The 23,138-nt window shown below is 41.7% G+C and overlaps 2 protein-coding genes across 14 annotated transcripts in view; both read right to left on the bottom strand.

Annotated features, from left to right (window-relative positions):
* The window catches only part of LOC124038278 (serine protease HTRA1A-like), a 33,653-nt gene extending 27,681 nt beyond the window's left edge, over nt 1–5,972 (bottom strand). The window contains exon 1 of the mRNA XM_046353942.1: nt 4,793–5,972. Within this exon, the coding sequence (XP_046209898.1) occupies nt 4,793–5,252 (460 nt within the window). The 5' untranslated portion in view covers nt 5,253–5,972. The remainder of the gene's footprint in view (nt 1–4,792) is intronic.
* A 1,757-nt stretch (nt 5,973–7,729) lies between these two features.
* LOC124038277 (pleckstrin homology domain-containing family A member 1-like) overlaps nt 7,730–23,138 on the bottom strand; it is a 40,220-nt gene continuing 24,811 nt past the window's right edge. For 4 of the 13 annotated variants that reach the window (XM_046353927.1, XM_046353926.1, XM_046353928.1 and 1 more), the window contains 10 exons: nt 22,205–22,302; nt 21,704–21,835; nt 21,317–21,457; nt 21,134–21,202; nt 20,534–20,598; nt 20,342–20,420; nt 18,392–18,481; nt 15,446–15,516; nt 14,669–14,743; nt 12,795–13,752 (listed from right to left, as the gene is read on the bottom strand). In XM_046353927.1, the coding sequence (XP_046209883.1) occupies nt 13,530–13,752; nt 14,669–14,743; nt 15,446–15,516; nt 18,392–18,481; nt 20,342–20,420; nt 20,534–20,598; nt 21,134–21,202; nt 21,317–21,457; nt 21,704–21,835; nt 22,205–22,302 (1,043 nt within the window). In that variant the 3' untranslated portion in view covers nt 12,795–13,529. Of the gene's footprint in view, nt 8,011–12,794; nt 14,049–14,668; nt 14,744–15,445; nt 15,517–18,391; nt 18,482–20,341; nt 20,421–20,533; nt 20,599–21,133; nt 21,203–21,316; nt 21,458–21,703; nt 21,836–22,204; nt 22,303–23,138 lie in introns of those variants that run through there. The other 9 variants (XM_046353930.1, XM_046353933.1, XM_046353934.1 and 6 more) reach the window with 9 other exon arrangements.

Raw genomic sequence — 23,138 nt, 5'->3', positions numbered from 1 at the left:
CCCTCTAACATTATTGGGTATTGTGTGTAGATCAGTGACATAAAATCTTGATTTAATCAATTTCAAATTCAGACTAACACAATCAATTGTTGTTTTGAGGGCGCCCCAAACCAAAGAGTATTCTTGGCTTGACATTAATTCTGAATAGCCGTACTTCTTCATTTCTCAAAGGAAAAACATCAACCAATTTCCAATAACTGTTGATATCTAGTGGAAGCCATAGGAACTGGCTTTCACTAGTTGTGTTATACTCACATACATTATTCAAACAGTTTTCGAAACTTCAGAGTGTTTTCTATCCAAATCTACTAATAATATGCATATCATAGCTTCTGGGCCTGAGTAGCAGGCAGTTTACTTTGGGCACACTTTTCATCCGGATGTCAAAATATCACCCCCTATCCCAAAGAAGATTTATAGCCAGCATGAGAAGAAGAAAAAACAGCCTGGGGAGCACCTCCTACTGGAGAGTTAATCTATAAACAGCTATTCATTTGATCTCCCATCCAGGGTTTTAACTTAGCCCAGCTCTGCTTAGCTTTGAAGTTTGTCACTGACTACAACCAATGTGGTATCATGAGAACGATTATTGACAGTTATTTTAATAGCTAAATATATTCACTAATGCTATCAGTCATTTCATAGGGTTGATTTAACAGGGGAAATTAAACTTAACCATACTTTATAAATCATACAGTATAACAACAACAATACTATTTTGGACTATATAGCATTTTCAACATCATCAACAGCTGGTGTTTCAATTCAACCCAGGGTTCAACTTAAAATAGACAATACATATAGGCGGCCTAGGTTTTTAAAGCTTCGGTTGATTTCAAAAGTAATCTGCAAGTTAATCATTGTGTTGGATTCACATCTCCATCTCAACCAAAAATCAAAGTTAAAGAATAGGAATAAATCTAACTTTATTTAAAGTGCATTTCAAGTTGAATTAGATTTAGTCCTATTCTTTAACACACAGTTGAATTCGAAAATGTACATACACCTTAGCCAAATACATTTAAAAACTCAGGTTTTCACAATTCCTGACATTTAATTCCAGTAAAAAGTCCCTGTCTTAGGTCAGTTAGGATCTGGGCTGTAGCTCAGTTGGTAGAGCATGGCGCTTGTAACGCCAGGGTAGTGGGTTCGATCCCCGGGACCACCCATACGTAGAATGTATGCACACATGACTGTAAGTCGCTTTGGATAAAAGCGTCTGTTAAATGGCATATATTATTATATATTATTATTATATTATTATTATATTATTATATTAACACTTTATTTTAAGAATATAAAATGTCAAAATAATAGTAGAGAGAATTATTTATTTCAGCTATTATTATTTTCATCACATTCCCAGTGGGTCAGAAGTTTACATACACTCAATTAGTATTTTGTTGCATTGCCTGTTAATTGTTTAACTTGGGTCAAACGTTTTGGGTAGCCTTCCACAAGCTTCCCACAAAAGAAGTTGGGTGGATTTTGGCCCATTCCTCCTGACATAGCTGACGTAACTGAGTCAGGTTTGTAGGCCTCCTTGCTCGCACACGTCATATTTTCTATAGGATTGAGGTCAGGGATTTGTGATGACCAATCCAATAAATTGACTTTGTTGTCCTTAAGTCATTTTGCCACAACTTTGGAAGTATGCTTGAGGTCATTGTGCATTTGGAAGAGCCATTTGCCACCAAGCTTTACCTTCCTGACTGATGTCTTGAGATGTTGCTTCAATATATCCACATAATTTTCCTCCTCATGATGCCATCTATTTTATGAAGTTCACCAGTCCCTCCTGCAGCAAAGCACCCCCGCAACATGATGCTGCCACCCCCGTGCTTCACGGTTAGGATGGTGTTCTTCGGCTTGCAAACCTCCCCCTTTTCCCTCCAAACATAACGATGGTCATTATGGCCAAACAGTTATATTTTTGTTTCATCAGACCAGAGGACATGATCTTTGTCCCCATGTGCAGTTGCAAACCGTAGTCTGGCTTTTTTATGGCGGTTTTGGAGCAGTGGCTTCTTCCTTACTGAGCGGCCTTTCAGGTTATGTCGATATAGGACTCGTTTTACTGTGGATATAGATACTTTTGTACCTGTTTCCTCCAGCATCTTCACAAGGTCCTTTGCTTTTGTTCTGGGATTGATTTGCACTTTTCGCACCAAAGAACGTTCATCTCTAGGAGACAGAACGCATCTTCTTCCTGAGTGGTATGATGGCTGCGTGGTCCCATAGGGTTTATACTTGCGTACTATTGTTTGTACAGATGAACGTGGAAATTGTGGAAATTGCTCACAAGGATGAACCAGACTTGTGGAGGTCTACAATTGTTTTCTGAGGTCTTGGCTGACTTCTTTTGATTTTCCCATGATGTCAAGCAAAGAGGCACTGAGTTTGAAGGTAGGCCTTGAAATACATACACAGGTACTCCTCCAAAAGAATCAAATGATGTCAATTAGCCTTTCAGAAGCTTCTAAAGCCATGACATCATTTTGTAGAATTTCCCAAGCTGTTTAAAGGCACAGTCAACTTAATGCATGTTAACTTCTAACACAAAATTACTTGTGTCATGCACAAAGTAGATCTCCTAACCGACTTGTCAAAACTATAGTTTGTTAACAAGAAATATGTGGAGTGGTTGAAAAAACGTGTTTTAATTGACTCCAACTTAAGTGTATGTAAACTTCCGACTTCAACTGTAGATGTTTGGTTGAGATGGAGACGTGAATCCAACATACAGTAAGTATCAATCACTAATTTGTTGACAAACTGGAATCAAAGCAAGATTAAGTCAGTGACATAGAATATACATCTTCAAATGTTGATATTTGGTTGCGTTGAGAACCAAACACAATTCAATATCACTTTTGCAATACAGTAAATAACTTGTCGACAAGTTAATAGGCTAACAAATTCTATGTTGGATTCATGTCCTCAAATCAATAAAAAAATTAAGTAAAAAAACAAGATTAAGTCAGTGGCTCCGATGTAACTATCCCAGCATTAAATGTTGATATTTGTTTGTTGTCCACCAAACAATAGGCTCTCTTACCTAACAGTATTTATCCAACCTTCAAATGAGTAACATCCATAGCCACATTTTGAGGCTAGCCTACTGTAGTCTAACTATAAACCTTTTCTTATGTAATAATAGAAAGTGTGCATGTACAAGATAGCATGCAAAGGTCGCAGGTCCGTGGAGATCTTCTCAATTGCTTTAATAATTTGTGAAGTCTTCAACAGCATTGATCACTTGCACTATATACTTTCAATGTAAGTACTCAACCCCTTTGTTATGGCAAGCCTAAATAAATTCAGGAGTAAAAATGTGCTTAACAAATTGCATGGACTCATTTGGTGTCCAACAATAGGGTGTCATTAATAAATCATTTAAAAAAAATCAATAATCACTATCTTTGTACCCAACACATACAGTACAATTATCTGTATGGTCCCTCAATCGAGTAGTGAATTTCAAGCACATATTACACCAAAGACCAGGAAGGTTTTTCAATGCCTCAAAGAGACACCGGATGCTAGATACAGTATGTAAAAAAATGAAAAGCAGATGCTGAATTTCCCTTGGAGCATGGGGAAGTTATTAATTCGGCTTTAGCCGGTGTATCAATACACCCAGTCACGACAAAGATACAGGCATCTTTCCCAACTCAGTTGCCGGAGAGGAAGGACACTGCTCATGGATTTCACCGTAAGGACAATGGTGATTTTAACAGTTACAGAGTTCAATGGTTGTGATATAAGAAAACAGAGGATAGTCAACAAGATCGTAGTTACTCCACAACACTAACCTAAATGGCAGAGTGAATATAAGGAAGCCTGTAGAGAATAAAATATTGCAAAAGATGCATCCTGTTTGCAACAAGGCACTTAAGAAATACTGCAAAAAATGTGGCAAAGAAATTCACTTTTTGTCCTGAATATAAAATGTTATGTTTGGGACAAATCCAACACAACACATTACTGAGTATGACTTCATATTTTCAAGCATGGTGGTGGCTGCATCATGTTATGGGTATGCTTGTCATCTGCAAGGACTAGGGAGTTGTTTTAAGATAAAAAGAAACCAAATACAGCTATAAGCACAGACAAAATCCTAGAGGAAAACCTGATTCAATCTGCTTTCCAGCAGACACTGGGATGACAAATTCACCTTTCAGCAGGACAATAACCTAAAACACAAGTCCAAATCTACACTGGAGTTTCTTACCAAGATGACATTGAATGTACCTGAGTGGCCAAGTTACAGTTGACTTAAATTTGCTTGAAAATAAATGGCTGTCTTGCAATGATCAACTTGACAGAGCTTAAAGAATTTAGAAAATAATGGGAAAAAATATTGTGCTATCCTCGTGTGCAAAGCTCTTAGAAACGATTTGATTTGAAACGTACCCAAAGAGACTCACAGCTGTAATCACCGCCAAAAGTGCTTTTACAAAGTATTAACTCAGGGGTGTGAATACTAATGTAAATGTGATATTTCTGTATTTCAATACAATTGTAAACATTTCTAAAAACGTGTTTTCACTTTTTCACTGTGGGGTATTGTGTGTAGATGGATGAAAACATATATATTTTCAATTCAGGCTGTAACACAACAAAATGTGGAGTAAATCAAGGGGTATAAATACTTTCTGAAGACATTGTATTTGCGTCTATAGCTGAGTTACACTAGCACTGATTTAAATTTAGGAATCCACCAGGACTGATAAAACAATTAGCACATTCAAGTGGTGGAATGAAAGAATATGCCTAATAAATAAGTTACCCTTTCCACAAGCTCCCCGTTGAATGAACAGAACAGGTGGCTGCTGAAGTTTCAGCGCCCGGTTGCTGACTCTCTTGAGCTCGCAGATGTTACGATATGATACACCGTCGCTGCCACATACAGGGTCGGTAGTTTTGCAGGCGCAAACGCCGCTCTTCCCTCTTCTTCTGACGGTGGCAGAGTAGCTCACTCCGCCCGATACTGAACACTCCAACCCCTCTGCACACACCGGGTCTCCAAGCTTCCCATTGCCGCCGCACGCTTCGCCCTCTCCAGAGGCGCACACCGGGCAGCAGTTGCAGTGGTCGAGGATTTTTCCTGCTAAGCACTCAACTGGCATACGTGGGCACATCGCCTTGTCACAACGACTGGGACAGCCGATAACGTACCTATTTGAGATCTGTGCTTCGGCAGGTAGGGATGCCAAGCAAACGGTTACGCACAATAGTGACCAAAACATGGTGGATTACTGTGAAACGGACTGTTGCCCAAAAATGGCGAAGTAAACAAAAAAGTGTCAGGGCTACTCTAAAACTTGCATTACGTTTGAATATGTTAGCTGAAAATTGTAGAGCAGAGCAGCCACTGCAGATACAGCGGGGTTTGGAAAGCTCCACTTCCACTGCGCACCAATATGAGATTCAGCGTTTTTTAGCTGGCACTGCATTTTTAAAGCCTATTCAATTCCACATGACCCGGCACACTTTCCAGACAATAACACGCATTGCAATTGGTGTATGAGTGTGACGCCCTAACGCTTCGGTATTTATTTATTTTGCATTTAGGCCTATTTGAGTTAATTATAGGCTTAACTTGGAATATGTTACACTTATAGAATATACAGTGGATCGAAGTACTGGACTGGCCTGAATGACTAGACCCTTTGAACAGGCTGGACGAACCCACGATGGTAGTTAGATACAGTGCATTCGGAAAGTATTCAAACCCCTTGACTTTTTCCACATTTTGTTAGCTATAGCCTGACTCAAAATGGATTACAACGTTTTTCCCCCTGCATCAATCTACACACAATACTCCATAATGACAAAACAAATACAGGTTTAGATATTTTGGCAAATCTATAAACAAATAAAACTCGAATTTACGTAAGTATTTCTCAGTACTTTGTTGAAGCACCTTTGGCAGCGATTACAGCCTCAAGTCTTCTTGCGTATGATGCTACAAGCTTGGTACACCTGTATTTTGGGAGTTTCTCCCATTCTTCTATGCAGATCCTATCAAGCTCTGTCAGGTTGGATGGGGAGCATCACTGGACAGCTATTTTCAGGTCTCTCCAGAGATGTTTGATCGGGTTCATGTCCGGGCCACTCAAGGACATTCAGAGACTTGTCCCGAAGCCACTCCTGCATTGTCTTGGCTGTGCGCTTAGGGTAGTTGTCTTGTTAGAAAGTGAATCTTCACACCAGTCTGAGGTCCTGAGCGCTCTGGAGCAGGTTTCATCAAGGATATCTCTGTACTTTGCTCCGTTCATCTCGATCCTGACTAGTGTCCTAGTCCCTGCCGCTAAAAAACATCTCCACAGCTTGATGCTGCCACCACCATGCTTCACCATAGGGATGGTGACAGATTTCCTCCAGACGTAACTCTTGGCATTTAGGACAGTGTTAAATCTTGGTTTCATCAGACTAGAGAATCTTGTTTCTCATGGTGTGAGAATCCTTTAGGTGCCTTTTGTCAAACTCCAAGCGGGCTGTCATGTGCCTTTCACTGAGGAATGGCTTCAGTCTAGCCACTCTACCAAAAAGGCCTGATTGCTAGAGTACTGCAGAGAAGGTTGTCCTTCTGGAAGGTTCTCCCATCTCCATAGAGGAGAGGACCTTCTCCTCTGATTGCTCAGTTTGGCCGGGCAGCCAGTTCTAGGAAGAGTCTTTGTGGTTTCAAACTTCTTCCATTTAAGAATGATGGAGGGCACTGTGTTTTGGGGGACCTTCAATGCAGCAGAAATGTTTTGATACTCTTCCCCAAATCTATGCCTCGACAAAATCCTGTCTTGACGCTCTACAGACAATTATTTTGACCTCATGGCTTGGTTTCTGCTCTGACATGCACTGTCAACTGAGTGACCTTATATAGACAGTTGTGTGACTTTCCAAATCATGTCCAGTCAATTGAATTTACTACAGGTGGACTCCAATTAAGCTGTAGAAACGTCTCAAGGATGATCAATGGAAACAGGATGTACCTGAGCTCAATTTCAAGTCTCATAGTCTCATTTTTGTATTTTGAATACATTTGCAAAAAAAATCTAAAAACCTGTTTTCGCTTTGTCATTGTGGGGTATTGTATGTACATTTTTTATTTCATCAATTTTAAAATAAGGCTGTAACGTAACAATGTGGAAAAAGGGAAGGGTCTGAATACTTTCCTTATGCACTGTACTTGTAATGGATGGAGTAATCAAAATATGTACCTTTAGATAACCATTTTAATTTAGCTGTTTAGAAAATTAAATAGTGAATAATAAATTCCCATTCATTTGTGTGGGCCATTATAACATTGATTAACTTGATATTATAATTCTCCAATCAATAGGAAGCTATAAACTGCCTTAGAACAGGAGAGATTATGAGAGGACATAAACAGTGGTGAAAAGAGTACTAAATTGTAATACTTGAGTAAAAGTAAAGATACATTAATAGAAAATCAATTAAATGTATTTATAAAGCCCCTTTTACATCAGTCGATGTAACAAAGTGCTATACAGAAACCCAGCCTAAAACCACAAACAGCAAGCAAAGCAGATGTAGAAGCACGGTGGCTAGGAAAAACTCCCTAGAAAGGCCAGAACCTAGGAAGAAACCTAAAGAGGAACCAGGCTCTGAGGGGTGGCCAGTCCTCTTCTGGCTTTGCCTGGTGGAGATTATAACAGAACATGGCCAAGATGTTCATCGATGACCAGGAGGGTCAGATAATAATAATCACAGTGGTTGTAGAGGGTGCAACAGGTCAGAACCTCAGGAGTAAATGTCAGTTGGCTTTTCATAGGCGATCATTCAGAGTTAGAGACAGCAGGTGCGGTAGAGAGAGAGTCCAAAACAGGAGGTTCGGGACAAGGTAGGTGTCCAGTGAATAGGTCAGGGTTCCATAGCCGCAGGCAGAACAGATGAAACTGGAGCAGCAGTATGACCAGGTGGACTGGGGACAGCAAGGTGTCATCAGGCCAGGTAGTCCTGAGGCATGGTCCTTGGGCTCAGGTCCTCCGAGAGATGAGAGAAAGAGAGAATTAGAAGGAGCATACTTAAATTCACACAGGACACCAGATAAAACATGAGAAATACTCCAGACTGACCCTAGCCCCCCAACACAAACTATTGCAGCACAAATACTGGAGGCAGAGACAGGAGGGGTCGGGAGACACTGTGGCCCTGTCCGACGATACCCCCGGACAGGGCCAAACAGGCAGATTATAACCCCACCCACTTTGCCTAGGCACAGCCCCCACACCACTAGAGGGATATCTTCAACCACCAACCTACTACCCTGAGACAAGGCAGAGTATAGCCCACGAAGACCTCCCCCACGGCACGAACGCGAGGGGGGAGCCAACCCAGACAGGAAGATCAACACACTCATGTGACGCACCCCTTCTAGGGATGGCATGGAAGAGCACCAGTAAGCCAGTGACTCAGCCCCAGTAATAGGGTTAGAGACAGAGAAACCCGGTAGAGAGAGGGGAACCGGCCAGGCAGAGACAGCAAGGGTGGTTCGTCGCTCCAGTGCCTTTCCGTTCACCTTCACACCCCTGGGGCAGACTACACTCAATCATAGGACCTACTGAAGAGATGAGTCTTCAATAAAGGCTTAAAGGTCGAGACCGAGTCTGGGTCTCTCAGATGGATAGGCAGACCATTCCATAAAAATGGAGCTCTATAGGAGAAAGCCCTGCCTCCAGCTGTTTGCTTAGAAATTCTAGGGACAGTAAGGAGGCCGCGTCTTGTGACCGTAACTTTCAAGGGTAAAAGTAAAAGTATTTGGTTTTAAATATACTTAAGTATCAAAAGTAAAAGTATAAATCATTTCAAATTCCTTATTTAAAAACCAGACGGCAACATTTTCTTGTGTTTTAAATGTTTTATTTACGAATAGCCAGGGGCACACTCAGAAATGACTAATTAACAAAGAATGTTTGTTTAGTGAGTCCGCCAGATCAGAGGCAGAATTGGATGATTTTCCTGTCCTGCTAAGCATTCAAAATGTAATGAGTACTTTTGGGTGTCAAGGAAAATGTATGGAGTAAAAAGTACATTTTACATTCACTCTTTACATTTTCCCTGACACCCAAAAGTACTCATTACATTTTGAATGCTAATAATTAAGATAATTGTCTTTACTATTTAGATTTTTGTATTACTTTTACTTCACTACATTCTAAAAATCTAAATAGTAAAGTACATATACCCCCAAAAAACAACTGAAGTAGTACTTTAAAGTATGTTTGCTTAATTACTTTACACCCCTGGTCATTAAGCATGTATATAGTTCTGCCAGGGAGTTTCAGCCCTAAACATCCAGTTCTTTACTGTTCCCTATACGAACTAGTCACTCTTAGCAACTTACTCAACTCATGTAATTAGGCTACAAAAACAACAGCGAGTGATGGTGTGAGGGGTTTTATGGTTGCTGTGGGTTATAAGCCAGTTATAAAATCATTATTGCTCAATCTTATAAAAAAAATACACCATTTCTTAATTCATTAATTATGCCATATGTGTGGTCAGAAATGAACAAAACTAAACAGAAACCAATTTGAGGGGAACTTGGGTGGGGATGAATCATAATCAATTTTGTAAGCAAAGCTAACATTCAAAGCTTTTTATTTCAACAAACGTTGATCCTATGATAATTAGCAAACTGTTCTTCGTGTTATTCTAACAGAAATCCAAACAGTTTGAAGTTGCACATATTGAAGATTAAACAAATTGTTGTTATTGGAGGAAATATAGGCCAATTGCATGTGTGAGAAGCGGAAATTCCTATGTTATAGCTAGTGGCTTATATAGTGTAGTGAACAACACAGCTCTGTTACGTTAGATGCCTGTGGTGGGCTGTAAAAGATCCAGCAAACAATGGACCAATGAATCACGGTCATAAACCGCTCTCACATACGATTGGTTATGGGATATTTTAATGACTATGGTCTAATGAGGTGGTTGGACCAATACTCATGGCCCAGGCATTGGGATGGAGGTTGCCTAGGGCCCCCGTGTGGTGCTATGGGGCTTGCCTACCATCCTCCTCCATCCCAATGGAGAGGGTCCTGTTTTCATAATGGTTCACTTTGTCTTGCATTGCTAAGAAGAGGGGAGTTCATGACATTTGGTGTTGTAAACACTCTTGCCATTTGAATGTATTTTGTGAAAATGACATGGCAACCTATAGGGTCAATATCAACCCAATAAAACACCTTTGGATGAAATCGACTTTAGGTTACACCCTAATAAGTCAAAATAAAGTAAGACAAATCTCAACTTGGACACATTGTTGGTGTGATGTATCATTTTGCATGAGTACACGCAAAGGTCTCTTAGGGCAAACTGCAGCTTTATTTGTCTCTCAGAAGCCTCACAAAAGCCCGTTGTAGGCCAATAATAAAGGCAGAGAGACTGAGCTACTCCAGGCGCTGAGAGCCGTACCGGCCCACAGTCTATCCAGATGTTGTTTTTGTTGTCCACAAGCAACTGTATGACATCACTGTCACCGTGGGCCTCCATTCAACCACACACACACAAACTTATATCACACACTGCTCACACAGAACACCAAACAATGTTGACTGCTAACTTACTATTACAAAAGGTCAGTCTGTATAGGAGCGAGTTGTAGTGACAGTTCTACTCTGGGAAGAAAGCAAAATGTTAATATTTCACCACCAGGGGGCAGAGTAGTCATACAATTAACTATTAGGCTGAGTAACAGAGTTGAACCATTTCTTAGTATTTAGCCAGGTTTATGATTTCATAGAATTGTAATTGTCTGGGTCATCTGGATTTAGTCTTTGATTTTATTTATGTAAATGGCAAGTGGGAAAGTTGGATGAGCAGATCATGAGCTGCTGCTCATCTAGGTTGAACAGAATTGCAATAATTCAAATCAACACATGAGCATTTTCTAAGTGTTTATTTCTTTCAAGTCATCCACATAATAAATAGTGACAATTAAAATCTAGTACACAAGACAAAATGGATTAGAACAGCTTTGTTTTTTAATAGAATTTATGCAGGCACTTGAGCAGCTGTATGGTTTTGCAGAACCACTAATGAGATCTATTGAAATAAGACCATTGAGTAGCATGGTTGGGTTGACCTTCACTACCTTGCAATACAGGCACAGGGAAGTTCAAACGGAAATATACATCTAAACACATATTTCAACATAAAATAAAACAATCCCAACAAACTGTCACCAAAGAAAACCATGTTTTCACACACGCAGAACAAAGCAGTCAGTGTCAATTTTGTCATAACTAAACAAAATCGGGCAGCAGTCAAAATAAAATGGTTAAAGCCACTGTTCAGTATACAGGTATGAAGAGGTCAGGGGTCAAGCATGATGGTGGCCAGTAGGAGTATTAATTTAAACATCTCTGCAAGACAATGACCATCCTTACCCTAGAAGTAACTTTCACTTTGGTCCCTTAATGAAGTCACCCCGCTCTGTTGCACAACTCACTCTCTCACCGAAGTCCTATTGGTACAAATCCAAACCCCATTACAGTACCCAGCAGGGTTAGGATTAGGCAAATGTACATGGCTTGGTTTAGAACTGCACAGTCCTCTCGTACCAGTCCACAGTGTTTACCAACAACTTTCTAACTGTAATACTATGGTGTGGGGAGAGTGGAATTGCTGTAGGTTTTAAAGCCAGATGAAGAAAATGTATGTTAGAATAATTTGGTCATACACCATAAATTAAAGTGAATAACTAAAGACAACATTAGTTCAACAAAAACAACAGTGAATGCATAAAATTAACAGGTATGATTAGTTCTATGTTACTTGACAACTATTCAGTCATTAGAGAATATAGCTTGCTGCCTTAAAGGTGCAGTGCAGTCAAAAACATGATTTTTCTGTGTTTTGTATACATTTCCACACTAAGAGGTTGGAATAATAATTTGAAATTGTGAAGATAATGTAAGTTGGTGGGATGAGATTGGCTTGCCTGGTGATGGTATAAATGAATAAACTACAAACAAAAAGGAGTTTCAAACTTCTGCCAGTAACAGATGGTTTTCAGGTTAGATATCCCTCCCATTAGGGTCTTCCAATTATGCCCCTCACTCAGACCACTCCCAGAAAGACCAAGCAAAAATCTTGATTGAGAAATAGCCCTTTGCTAAGAAGCTATTTTTGTAATTTTAACAGTAATGCACTTAATTGTTTCCCAGAAATTCTTTGATATTGAGATAAATGTTGCATTGTACCTTTAAAAATATCCACTTACTAGCTTGCTTGGCACAGAGTGGTATAACATATTAGCCTCACACATGTCTGAATTAATCTGCGCGAGTCCACGTAGTCATGAGCTGCAGGTATACACTGAGTGCACAAAACAATAGGAACACCTGCTCTTTCCATGACAGACTGACCAGGTGAATCCAGGTAAAAGCTATGATCCCTTATTGATGTCACATGTTAAATCCCCTTCAGTCAGTGTAGATGAAGGGATTTTAAAGCCTTGAGACAATTGAGACATGGGTTGTGTATGTGTGCCATTCAGAGGGAAAATGGGCAAGACAAAAGATTGAAGTGCCTTTGAATAGCGTATGGTCGGTGCCAGGTGCACTAGTTTGAGTGGGTAAGAACTACAACGCTGTTGGGTTTCTTGTGTGTATCATGAATGGTCCATCACCCAAAGGACATCCAGCCAACTGAACAACTGTGGGAAGCATTGGAGTAAACATGGGCTAGAATCCCTGTGGAACACTTGACACCTTCGACTCCATGCACTGACAAATTGAGGATGTTTTGAGGGCAAAGGGGATGAAACTCAATATCAGGAAGGTGTTCCTCATGTTTCGTACACTCGGTGTGTATATTTTAAATCAACATAAAAACGTTTTCTAAACTGAATTAACCCTATTAAATAAGAACAGAGCAAGCAGGTGGGAGACAATGGCAAATAGCGCGGAATCTTTGGTGTAGAGTTCAGTGTGAATCTCACCCTCCCAGCCCACACAGAGACAGCGAATTCCAGGACTTCGTGTGAGTGTCCACATGCCTTGACCACTGAGTAGATGCCTAACAATGAAAACGAGAGAACAGAACCCCCCTGTCTCATTGTCTGAGTGACCTCCAACTCTAATGTGACTAGGGTTGACTAACTGGGGTAGATTAACAGCTTCACGAACAGGGGGTTGAGATGGTTGGAAGTCAGACACATTATACAGACCAACATTGGCTTGGAATTCAGTGCCTGCTTTCTGTCATTTCCATCCAGATGACTTCTGTTCAGTTTGGTGGAAATGAGACAAGCAGCCCACTGTTCAGCTACTCTCAGATATTCAAAAGCATTCTTCTCATTTCCCCCGTTGTCATACAGCCTCTACTCTGTAGCCCACCCCCTCTGCCAGGTTATGGGGTAGTGTGGGGCTAGTTCATGGGTCAGACTTCGCTGACCGGCAAGTCGTCAGCGTCCAGGTCAAGGGGGGGTTCAGGTGGGTAGGGCTCGAAGCTGCTGCGCCGTCTCCATGGCGACTCGAGGGCAGTGTCGGCAGTCACTTGGACAGGCGTGTCTCCTGCAGGGACAGTCGGGCGTGGTTGGGTCGCGGCAGGAGGCTCATGAAGTGCTCGTTGTCCCACGCAAGGCTCCGAGTGTGCACTGCCCGCGACAGAAGGGCACCCTGGGTAGGGTGGCACTGCAGATATGGGCGAGCGAGGGACGGGGGGCCCCGGTTGGCTGCGGTAGAATGTGGAAGGGGAGGAACGGCCACAGTGCTCCTGCTGAGAGAGGAGGGTGGGGTGTGTCCCACAGAATCACAGTCAGACGGGAAACATGGTGAGTTGTGAATAGAGCCCGTGCCAGACTTCTGGTGTAGCGGCTGATGCAGCAGCAGTGGTAGTAGTAGTAGTAGAAGTAGTGGTAGTAGTAGTAGTAGTGGTAGCCGCAGTTGCAGACCGTAGAAGTGCTAGCAGAGCAGTGATGGGTGCTGGGAGGAGTGCAGTGGTAGTGAAAAGCAGAAGAAGTGGTAGTGCTCATTTTTTAAAGTTAGTATTTCACTGTCAGATTTCAATCTCTGTAAAAAAAAAAAACAAGAGGGGGTAGGGAATAAAGTAAGTAAAAAAGAAAAACATGTCAGTGACCAGTTGGTGTTGTTATTGGGAGGCAACATACGCAGCTGCACCTACTTACCCAATCCATTTACCCAGGAAACATAGTTAGTGACAGATACTTAAATAACTCCTGATTGCCTTTGATGGCTATGCAAAAATATATTTTCTCCCAAATCTGTTGTGTAAAGTATCACCAAAGTCATCATAATTCTGCATCATACAGCCGGGCACAGAACATTTGCCAAAACATATGTGCATGACTTGAAGCAGACCATGCAACGGAAACACCTACACCGCAACGGCTTATGTGTGAGTAAACAAAGGGCTGAGTGATTCTTCAAGTATGCCAGGATGGTAAGTTTAAGAGCTTCAGAGTACATGTGCTTATACTGAAGTCGTCACCATACAAACATGCAGAACACAAAACACACCAACAGCTAAACTGTTTTTTTTTATGTTAAGAAGACTAGGGTTTAGTTCCCAAAGACAACATTCATTCAGACTTGCAAGTTGTCTTGGCTTAGAAAACGAGAAGTTAACTGGGTTATGCAAGTCAACAGTTTGAGAGAGTAAACACACATACAGGCAGCGGACAGGAGGTAGAACTAGAGACAGGCAGGATGTGAGACATCTAAGACAGGTACACAGCTGCAGGAGACTGCAGAGAGAAAGAAAGTCGAGGAGAGTCAGAGACATATGAAGAGACATGACTTAGACAAGAGACAGGAAACAGGTCTGTGCAACAGCTTTCATCACTGTACAAGAGAGGCATTAGTGTGTGTGTGTGTGTGTGTGTGTGTGTGTGTGTGTGTGTGTGTGTGTGTGTGTGTGTGTGTGTGTGTGTGTGTGTGTGTGTGTGTGTGTGTGTGTGTGTGTGTGTGTGTGTGTGTGTGTGTGTGTGTGTGTGTGTGTGTAGTAAGGGTTTCAAAGTTACAGAGGGATGTTTAAAAAGTTGTCATCTTCAACAATGGTGACATCAGCAAGAATAGCAAGAAGTGGGAGTGAGTGGGGTGTGGATGTGAATGGGAGGTTGTGACTAGCTGCAGAGGTCCAGGGAGGTTAAGCTACATTAAGTCAAGGGAATGAGTTTATGGGACTAACCCCAGGGCTGAGGTAGAGCATGGAGAGGAAGACAGGAAAAGCAAAGAAGCAGAGGTAGAGGAGAGGAGGACTTTGAAGTTATGGAATGGGCAGCGGGGGTGGAAGGGTTAAAGCCCACACAGGGAGGGACATGTACAGTTTGGTTTTTAGGGAGGCAGATGGGTGACTCTCCAGTCCACACCATGACATAAAAAAAACAAAAAGTGAGTGAAAACCAACAGTATATAGAAGGCACTTTGGGGTACAGGAGCTGACATACGTGCTGCACTCCCCGATTCGGGCCGTATACCTCTGTATACAGGGGTTTGACAGCCGTCTGGCCTGCCGCATCTGCAACAACAGTGGACAGCTGGATTAGAGCAGGCTGGGGAGGGCCAGCCTAGCCCACAGTACAGGGGGAAGAGAGGGAGTGGTAGAAAGAGAAGTATACATGTGGAGCAGGGTTTCCGTTAGTCGGTAATAGCCTGCTTTTGGCCGATAAAAAAAATTAAAAGCTGATATATCAAATTGTCGCAAGCCAACTGTCCGGGAGAATAAAAAAATCCCATTGCAAAATGCTTTCTAGCCTATTCATTAATGGAAATACCAGTCAATGTCATGCTTATTGGTCGATGGATTCATTTGCATAATTTGGTGGAATTAAATTGGCACAGCATAAAGATACAGAGCCTAGTTTAATCTCTCAGACAGTGAGAGAGTGAAATTAGCTTTTATAATCCCAATCACTGTGAAACAATTCTTAATAAAATTGTGTGTTAACTGCTTTGATTGCCACCATTAAAAAGAGCTGATATTTTTATTTCTCAACTGATAATTGAAGCGCACTTCCCATTCAAGTGGATATAACTGTAGGCAAGCTTCAGTGCGCCACACACCACTTTGCAATGATCTGGAAACAGTATGCAGTTTTTTTTAAACATATGCTTAATTGTTTGAAACCTGAATGTTGTACTACATATTATGAGGCTTGTTTATCTAGCTTCAAAGTAGCCTAGCCAAAAGATGACTAAACCTGGAGGCAAATATTTTATCAAGTCTTCCATATGCCATTGAAACCAGTAGCCTATTTCTCTCATGTTCTACTGGCTTTCAAATCAATGATCTTTCATTGTCCAGCAGCCAAAAGAGTTCCCCTCTCTCTTTTTGTAAGATTTCATTTTGTTTGTCAAACAATAAACCTAAAACAGACAAAAGACAACAGACAGACGCACGCAAACTTCGACATCGCATCTGCCCAGACCCACGTTTCCACCACCACAATCTCCAGCGCCTGCAATACTCTACTCCACATGGCCTCAAACTGCGCCACACTGCCCTTCTCTGTTGCCCACACCCTTTCAATCTTCAAATAATAATGCATTTGATTCTTCCACCATCCCAACGATGCAGGATCACTTGATTTTCAGTTAAGCAAAAGTTTTCTACATGATTGATGAGAAAAGTACAGTACAACCCATTGGGTCTCAACCAACCCTCATATGCCATGTCTTGAAATATGCAGACAGAATTAAAGTAAATGTATATTGTAAAACTTCTGACAGCCAACTTTCTAACACCGCCCATTACGTTCAGACTTCACAGCACTCCCAGAAGGCATGAATCATCGAGTCAGTGTTGGTTTTACGCTTACGACATGATTCAACCGTTGTGCTGGAGAATTTCTGAATTTTGTCTCTTGTATAATACATTCTGTACATTAGTCAATACTGGATTAAGCATACATTTTAATGAACTATAATTTTGTTAGTTTTGTTCCAATACTCCATCTTGTGCCGATATCAGATCCTTTTAGGTCTTGGTACCAGTAGATGATATTATTTTCTAAGAGACTGTCAGTTGGATAGGATCTCTGCAAGGTTTAGTATATCTTATCTATCATATGAGTATCATTTTCTGGCTCAAATAGAATTCCCAACATTGCTCTGATATCCAAAAGATTTTATATCGAAATGTAGTGATATGAAACTTGCATGTATTTGAAAATATCTACATTGGTCAGTGTAAAATTACTTTTGAATTCTGTCATGGAAATAATTGTATACCCTATTACCAAGTCATTTACAGTTTCAATGCCTTTAGTTTTCCATGTGGGACAATTTATCTGTGAATTTTTAAAAGCTATCCAAGGATGGTTCCATAGGGGTATGTTTTTAGGGAGTGATATTTTTATCATGTTCTTTGCTCCATCATTTGAAAACAGACCTCCCCATTTTCAGACAGATATTTTAATCTCAGTCTCATGAAACCGCTAACATGTGCAGTGCGCTTTTGACTACAGTGTTTTACTGTTAACTGCATTATGCAACGAACATCAGCAAGTAGTCTACTGCCTTGTGCACATTGCTGCGCATATAATGTGAACAAATAATAGTTGATCAACATTTTAAGCTAAATGTTCTGCTCTGTTGCATCAGCCTCATTGCTTTTTAAGAATGTTTTTGATGTAGTCTAGGCTACATGAATTTGTGATGTATCCTCCCACAACTGTCCCAGAGTTTGTTTGGAATACGCCATTTCTTTCTCACACAAAACGACAAGCTGAACAATAGGATAGGTACACTTTTCTACTACGGGGGATAGTAGAGGGGACATAGACTAGTGATGTTGCTGTTCATTACTCGTCTTGTTGGCTGAGGAAAAGTACATGTGGACAGTTATTCTAACATCTTCAAACGCACAACAGAAGTCGTCGTTGCATCCTTGACTTGCATGTTCCGTTAAGATGAATTACCATCATCTAAATGTGATCTGTCATTTTGAGCACAGTGGGTGGACGCCCTTATCAGGTTACGCACCCAATGGACACATTTCTCAAATGTCCAGTAAATTAAAATGCTGCCGGTCAAATGTCCGGTGCCACAGTTTTCTAATGGAAACCCTGATGTGGCGATTGCCTATGCAATGCCACGAAGAGGGCAAACACCTACAGTAGAAGGGGGACCTGGGTGAGGATGCCAACCTCTACCCTCTGCAGTCAGTACAGAATGTGACATACTTTTCACTCCTCCCTGCATCCTCACTGTTTGTGTGTGTGGTGTGTGTCTGAGCCATCGCTCTTGGCTTGGGCTGCCATGAACACGTGAAACAAATGGAGATCAGATCAGTTTGTGTTGCTACTAAGGACCAGAGAGACAGGAGACTGGCCAGAAGTGACAGCGCATGCAGTAGCCCTATAAACCCAGTGGCCTGCTGGGTGGTTACATACTGTGGCTGCAGATCTCCCAGGTCCCCGCTGGGCTACGATGGCACCAGAGACAGCCTTGATCCAGCTGTGCATCTCCTCTGGACTGTCAGCCTGCAAAGAAAGAGGAGATGGGGGAGGATGAGGGAGGGGGTGGAGGAAGGGAGTGGGGATAAGGGGCAAATAGTAAAGTGGGTGAGGGAAAGAAATATATGGAAGGGGTCAAATTCTTGACATTAATCTACACCAGAGACGGGAAACTGGCTGCCAGCCTGTGGATCAATTTCCCCAAAATATATTTCAAAACATTATTGGGGTTCTCAATTTACGGTTGAGTTACAATAGTAGAATACACAAGGTGTGATTTTGAAATGTAGTTGTGCATCAGCAGTTTTTTATTGTTGTGTTATGTCAGTCACAGGTTTACATTTATTGTCAAGTCTTGTCCTGGAGGGAGAACTGAGCGATATCCCCTTAGATAGGCCTTCTGCTAAATCAAAATTACCTATAAAATTACCAAAAAATTAATGAAAACAAAAATGAGCTTTTTGATCTTAATTTGAAGTTAGGCATTAGGGTTAGCAGTGTGGTTATGGGTAGGTTTAAAATCAGATTATATGACTTTGTAGCTGTGCCAGCTAGTGACCAGTGCAGAGCTGCTTTCAGAACACGATTCATTATCACTCAATTAGCCCATGTCAGCAATGTTTTTGGTGGGGATTGGAAAATTAGTCTAGCTAGCTATCTAAACTTGTCATAATCGTGGTTGAATTACTGACCGGTGGGGCCCCAATGATTTTAATCACTCTCACCGCCGTTGGGGCGGCAGGGTAGCCTAGTGGTTAGAGCGTTGGACTAGTAACCGAAAGGTTGCAAGTTCAAATCCCAGAGCTGACAAGGTACAAATCTGTCGTTCTGCCCCTGAACAGGCAGTTAACCCACTGTTCCTAGGCCGTCATTGAAAATAAGAATTTGTTCTTAATTAACTGACTTGCCTGGTAAAATAATAAAAATCAAACTCAGATATTATATTCACATGGCAGAGGGCAGGGCAAAATGTGTAGAATTGCAGGAAATTAGCCAAAAAATGCAAACATTTCTCTGCACCCTATGTCAAAATGGGTAGAATTGCAGGAAATTAGCCTAAAATGCAAACATTTCTCTGCACCCTATGTCAAAATGTGTAGAATTTCAGGAAATGAGCTGTAAAACTGCGAATTGTCCCCCAAGGTGAAATCGGGGAGGGAACTGTGGACCTGTCGCTGTATGTGATATCTCAGACAGTACTGGACCGACTGATGAAATTTGGGTAAATTATGCATCTTACCATAGAGAGCCAGCATTTACAAAAATACACTGATTGGCCCAAGGCAGGAGCTATCGTAATTAACTGAAATGTATTAGGTCCCACGTGATATCTCAATTGGCCCAAAGGGGGACGACCATAGCCCCTCTGGTAATTTAATAGAATCTATGTCATAAACCCTCCAAGTTCCAGAATGGGGTGAAAATGGCAGACATATTAGTCAAGGAGAATATCAAACCAGTCTGGAACCAACTGGAATGAATTGCTGTAGAGGCAAAATCCTGATTTTATTTATGCAGGAGATATCAGAAATTGCGTAATATAATTTGTCAACGTAAAACATTGTTGTATACTCATAAATACAGTTTGTACTGGTTTTACACATTTTCTGTATAAATAGCCTTTAAATATATGTAAACAGACCATACGTCTCAATTTTTGTATGATGACATATCAGTACATGTTGTTGTATTTACAACTTGTCTATGTCCTATCATCGACTGAATTCAGCCAGTGTATGGCTGTGGGTCCCCCGGGTGGTGCGCCAGCGGCCACTCCAGCCCCTCATCATTAGTTCAGATTTTTTTTGGCCCCACCAAATTTGCCCATCCCTGATTTAGACATTATGTAATAGTGTGTTGGTAAAAAGATGTTGATTCTCTTCTCACCTGGATGTAAAAAGTCCTAGAAGTGGTGACGACCTCAAAGAGATTATCCCTCATCATGATGTCACTGGAAATACAAATCCTACAGTGATCAAAATCAAAGTTGGCTACATGCCAAATGTAGGTAGATGTAGAGGCTACGTTCTACCATGACAGTGTTGAGATGTAGTATACCATGACAATGTTGTGTAGTACCTCTGTTTGCACTCCTGAACTTTGTGGACCTCCTTCAATGGAATCATTCTCAGAGGCTCCTTCTCCTGAAGAGAGAGGGGGAGCGGTTCAAGAAAATAAAAAATAAAATTTTAAAGAGCCCAAAATGTATAACAAACTGCTATAACGTGTGCTATGAAACTTGCTCCACAGTCTTTACGAATCATCTTTGTTGAGTAAAACCAACTTTCAAGACCTTATTGATACAGTATATTTGGAAGACAAGGGAGAAAGACTGTCCACACCAAATAGACACATGCTGGTGCAAAATATAGGCAAGCATGGAAGTGCTTTGTGGTGTGTGTGTGTGTGTGTGTGTGTGTGTGTGTGTGTGTGTGTGTGTGTGTGTGTGTGTGTGTGTGTGTGTGTGTGTGTGTGTGTGTGTGTGTGTGTGTGTGTGTGTGTGTGTGTGTGGTAGGGCACAGAGACAGGGGCATGCTAGGACATGTGTAGAATTGGCACAAGATTCCAAGGACTTGAGGTGGAGCGTGTCAGGACAAGAGGACAAACCCAGTGTGAGTGTGTGAGTGCGTGTAATAAGTCATTCCGGTATTCTTTCCAGTGTTAATGAAAATTGCTTACCAGATCTGATTTGAAGTAACTCATGGTGTTATCCTCCAGTAAGAAATATCTTCTTTTCCAATTTCTCATCTGGGGGAACAAAATTGCAATTTACTTCCTCATACTCATGGCCTCATACTTTAACCTAAAGTACCCCAAACTCAGAGCCTCTCACTGTACCCCACCATAGTCCATTACACACACCACAGCTCCCTGCTTCACACAGTATCCAGACTTGATGACCGCCCGGTCCTGGGTCGGCCTGCCCAGGAAGTATGGCAGCTGGCTGTACGACCTCCGCAGCAACTCACGCTCCGAACCCTCCTGGCCCTCTCCCCCTTCCTGCTGTTGGAGGGAAATACACCAAAGGTGATTTACATCCACAACATTGCAGTTAAATTTACAACTTAATAAGAGGCTGACTAGGTAAGGTAATATCTAGTGAGGCCGAGTTATGGGGGTAGACATAAGTCATTATGTCTAAAGAGGGACCCTAAAGAAGGACTGTAGATGCTCAAACTATCAACTGCAACTCTACTGACATGCAACTAGCTAGGGTTAGGGATAGGTAGGGCGGCTAGCCTTGGCTACCTGCGTCTGGGTGATGATGGGAACTCCCCCAATGATGTCAGTCCTGTAGGAGACCTGCTTCTTGGGTCCCAGGATGTCCAGAAGAGCTTTCTGGTTCTCCACATTCTGTTGGGCATTACATGACTTTGGCACCTGCAAGAGAAAACAGTGTGACAAACATTCATAACATGTACAGTAGACCTCGATTCTGTGACTGTTTCTGTTTATGTTGGTTAATCACTTCTGCAGACATCCTCTCCTGTTTCTAGCCCTTTTTGAGGTTGGAGAGATTCCAAGATTAGAGTGGGAGTGCTGCACAGCTCCCCCAAATCAAGGGCAGAAAGGTCTACCAACAATACACCATCACTATCTGACTTACACACAAGTGAAATCTTGAGATTTTACTCACTTTAACAGGAAATATTCAGTCATGAACAGGAAATCATCGTTTTCTAAAGAGGACTAGGCTGGGTCTTCAGGTCCTTAGTAATAGAAGACAGTGCAGAATTGAGTGAGACTCACAGTGATTTTGGTGGCCTTGTTGAGAGCATTCACCCATTCCACCAGGTCCTGCTGATCATTGGCCTGGAGGAAGAATTTCCTCATGCCAGCATTGATGACTGAGAAAGAGGAAGGGAAAGGCCAAGAAAGAGAAGACAATAGTGAGTGACCCAATTCAAAAGTTGACAACATAAAACACTGTAGCTTAATTAGAGCTTGGTTGAGAGGGAAGAGAGAGGATTGTCTGCTGTTACTAATAAGACTAGGCATAGCAGGAGCATTGGGCCCATTATGAGAGTGGAAAATGGCATCAAAGCCATCAGCAGCCCTACCTATCACCTCTGTAATGACCATTCATCCCCAATGTTAACAAAAAAGGGCTGGAGGCCATCACAAATCACACACGCACTTGTCAATCACAAAGGGTTTTTAGGTAAATTCCTGATTCCGGCACAGAGAGCACTCCTGTCTCCATATATCGTTATCTCTTAATTATTTAATCCCCAACTTCCTCTACTTTTCGCCTTCTCCCCTTCTGATCAATGTGTTAAATTACATTATAGCCGAGCCTACTAGACGGGCTAAATGCCTTTCAGAGCAACAGCTGTTCCGGACGACTCTGATCACGCTCACCATAGCCGATGTGAACAAGACCTTTAAACAGTTCAAAATTGACACGGCCGATTACCAGGACATGTACACAGAGCATGCGCGGACCAACAGGCAATAGTCTTCACCAACATTTTCAACCTCTCCCTGACCGAGTCTGTAATACCTACAAGTTTCAAGCAGACCACCATAGTCCATGTGCCCAAGAAAGCGAAGGTAACCTGCCTAAATGACTACTGCCCGTAGCACTCATGCCGGTAGCCATGAAATGCTTTAAAAAGCTGGTCATCAACACCATCATCCCGGAAACCCTAGACCCACTCCAATTCGCCCCAACAGATCCACA

This window comes from Oncorhynchus gorbuscha, linkage group LG06 (assembly GCF_021184085.1).
Source record: "Oncorhynchus gorbuscha isolate QuinsamMale2020 ecotype Even-year linkage group LG06, OgorEven_v1.0, whole genome shotgun sequence".
In the NCBI taxonomy this organism is placed as follows: Eukaryota; Metazoa; Chordata; class Actinopteri; order Salmoniformes; family Salmonidae; genus Oncorhynchus; species Oncorhynchus gorbuscha.
The sequence above is the reverse complement of the archived record's forward strand: the minus strand, read 5'-3'. Positions and strand labels throughout refer to the sequence as shown.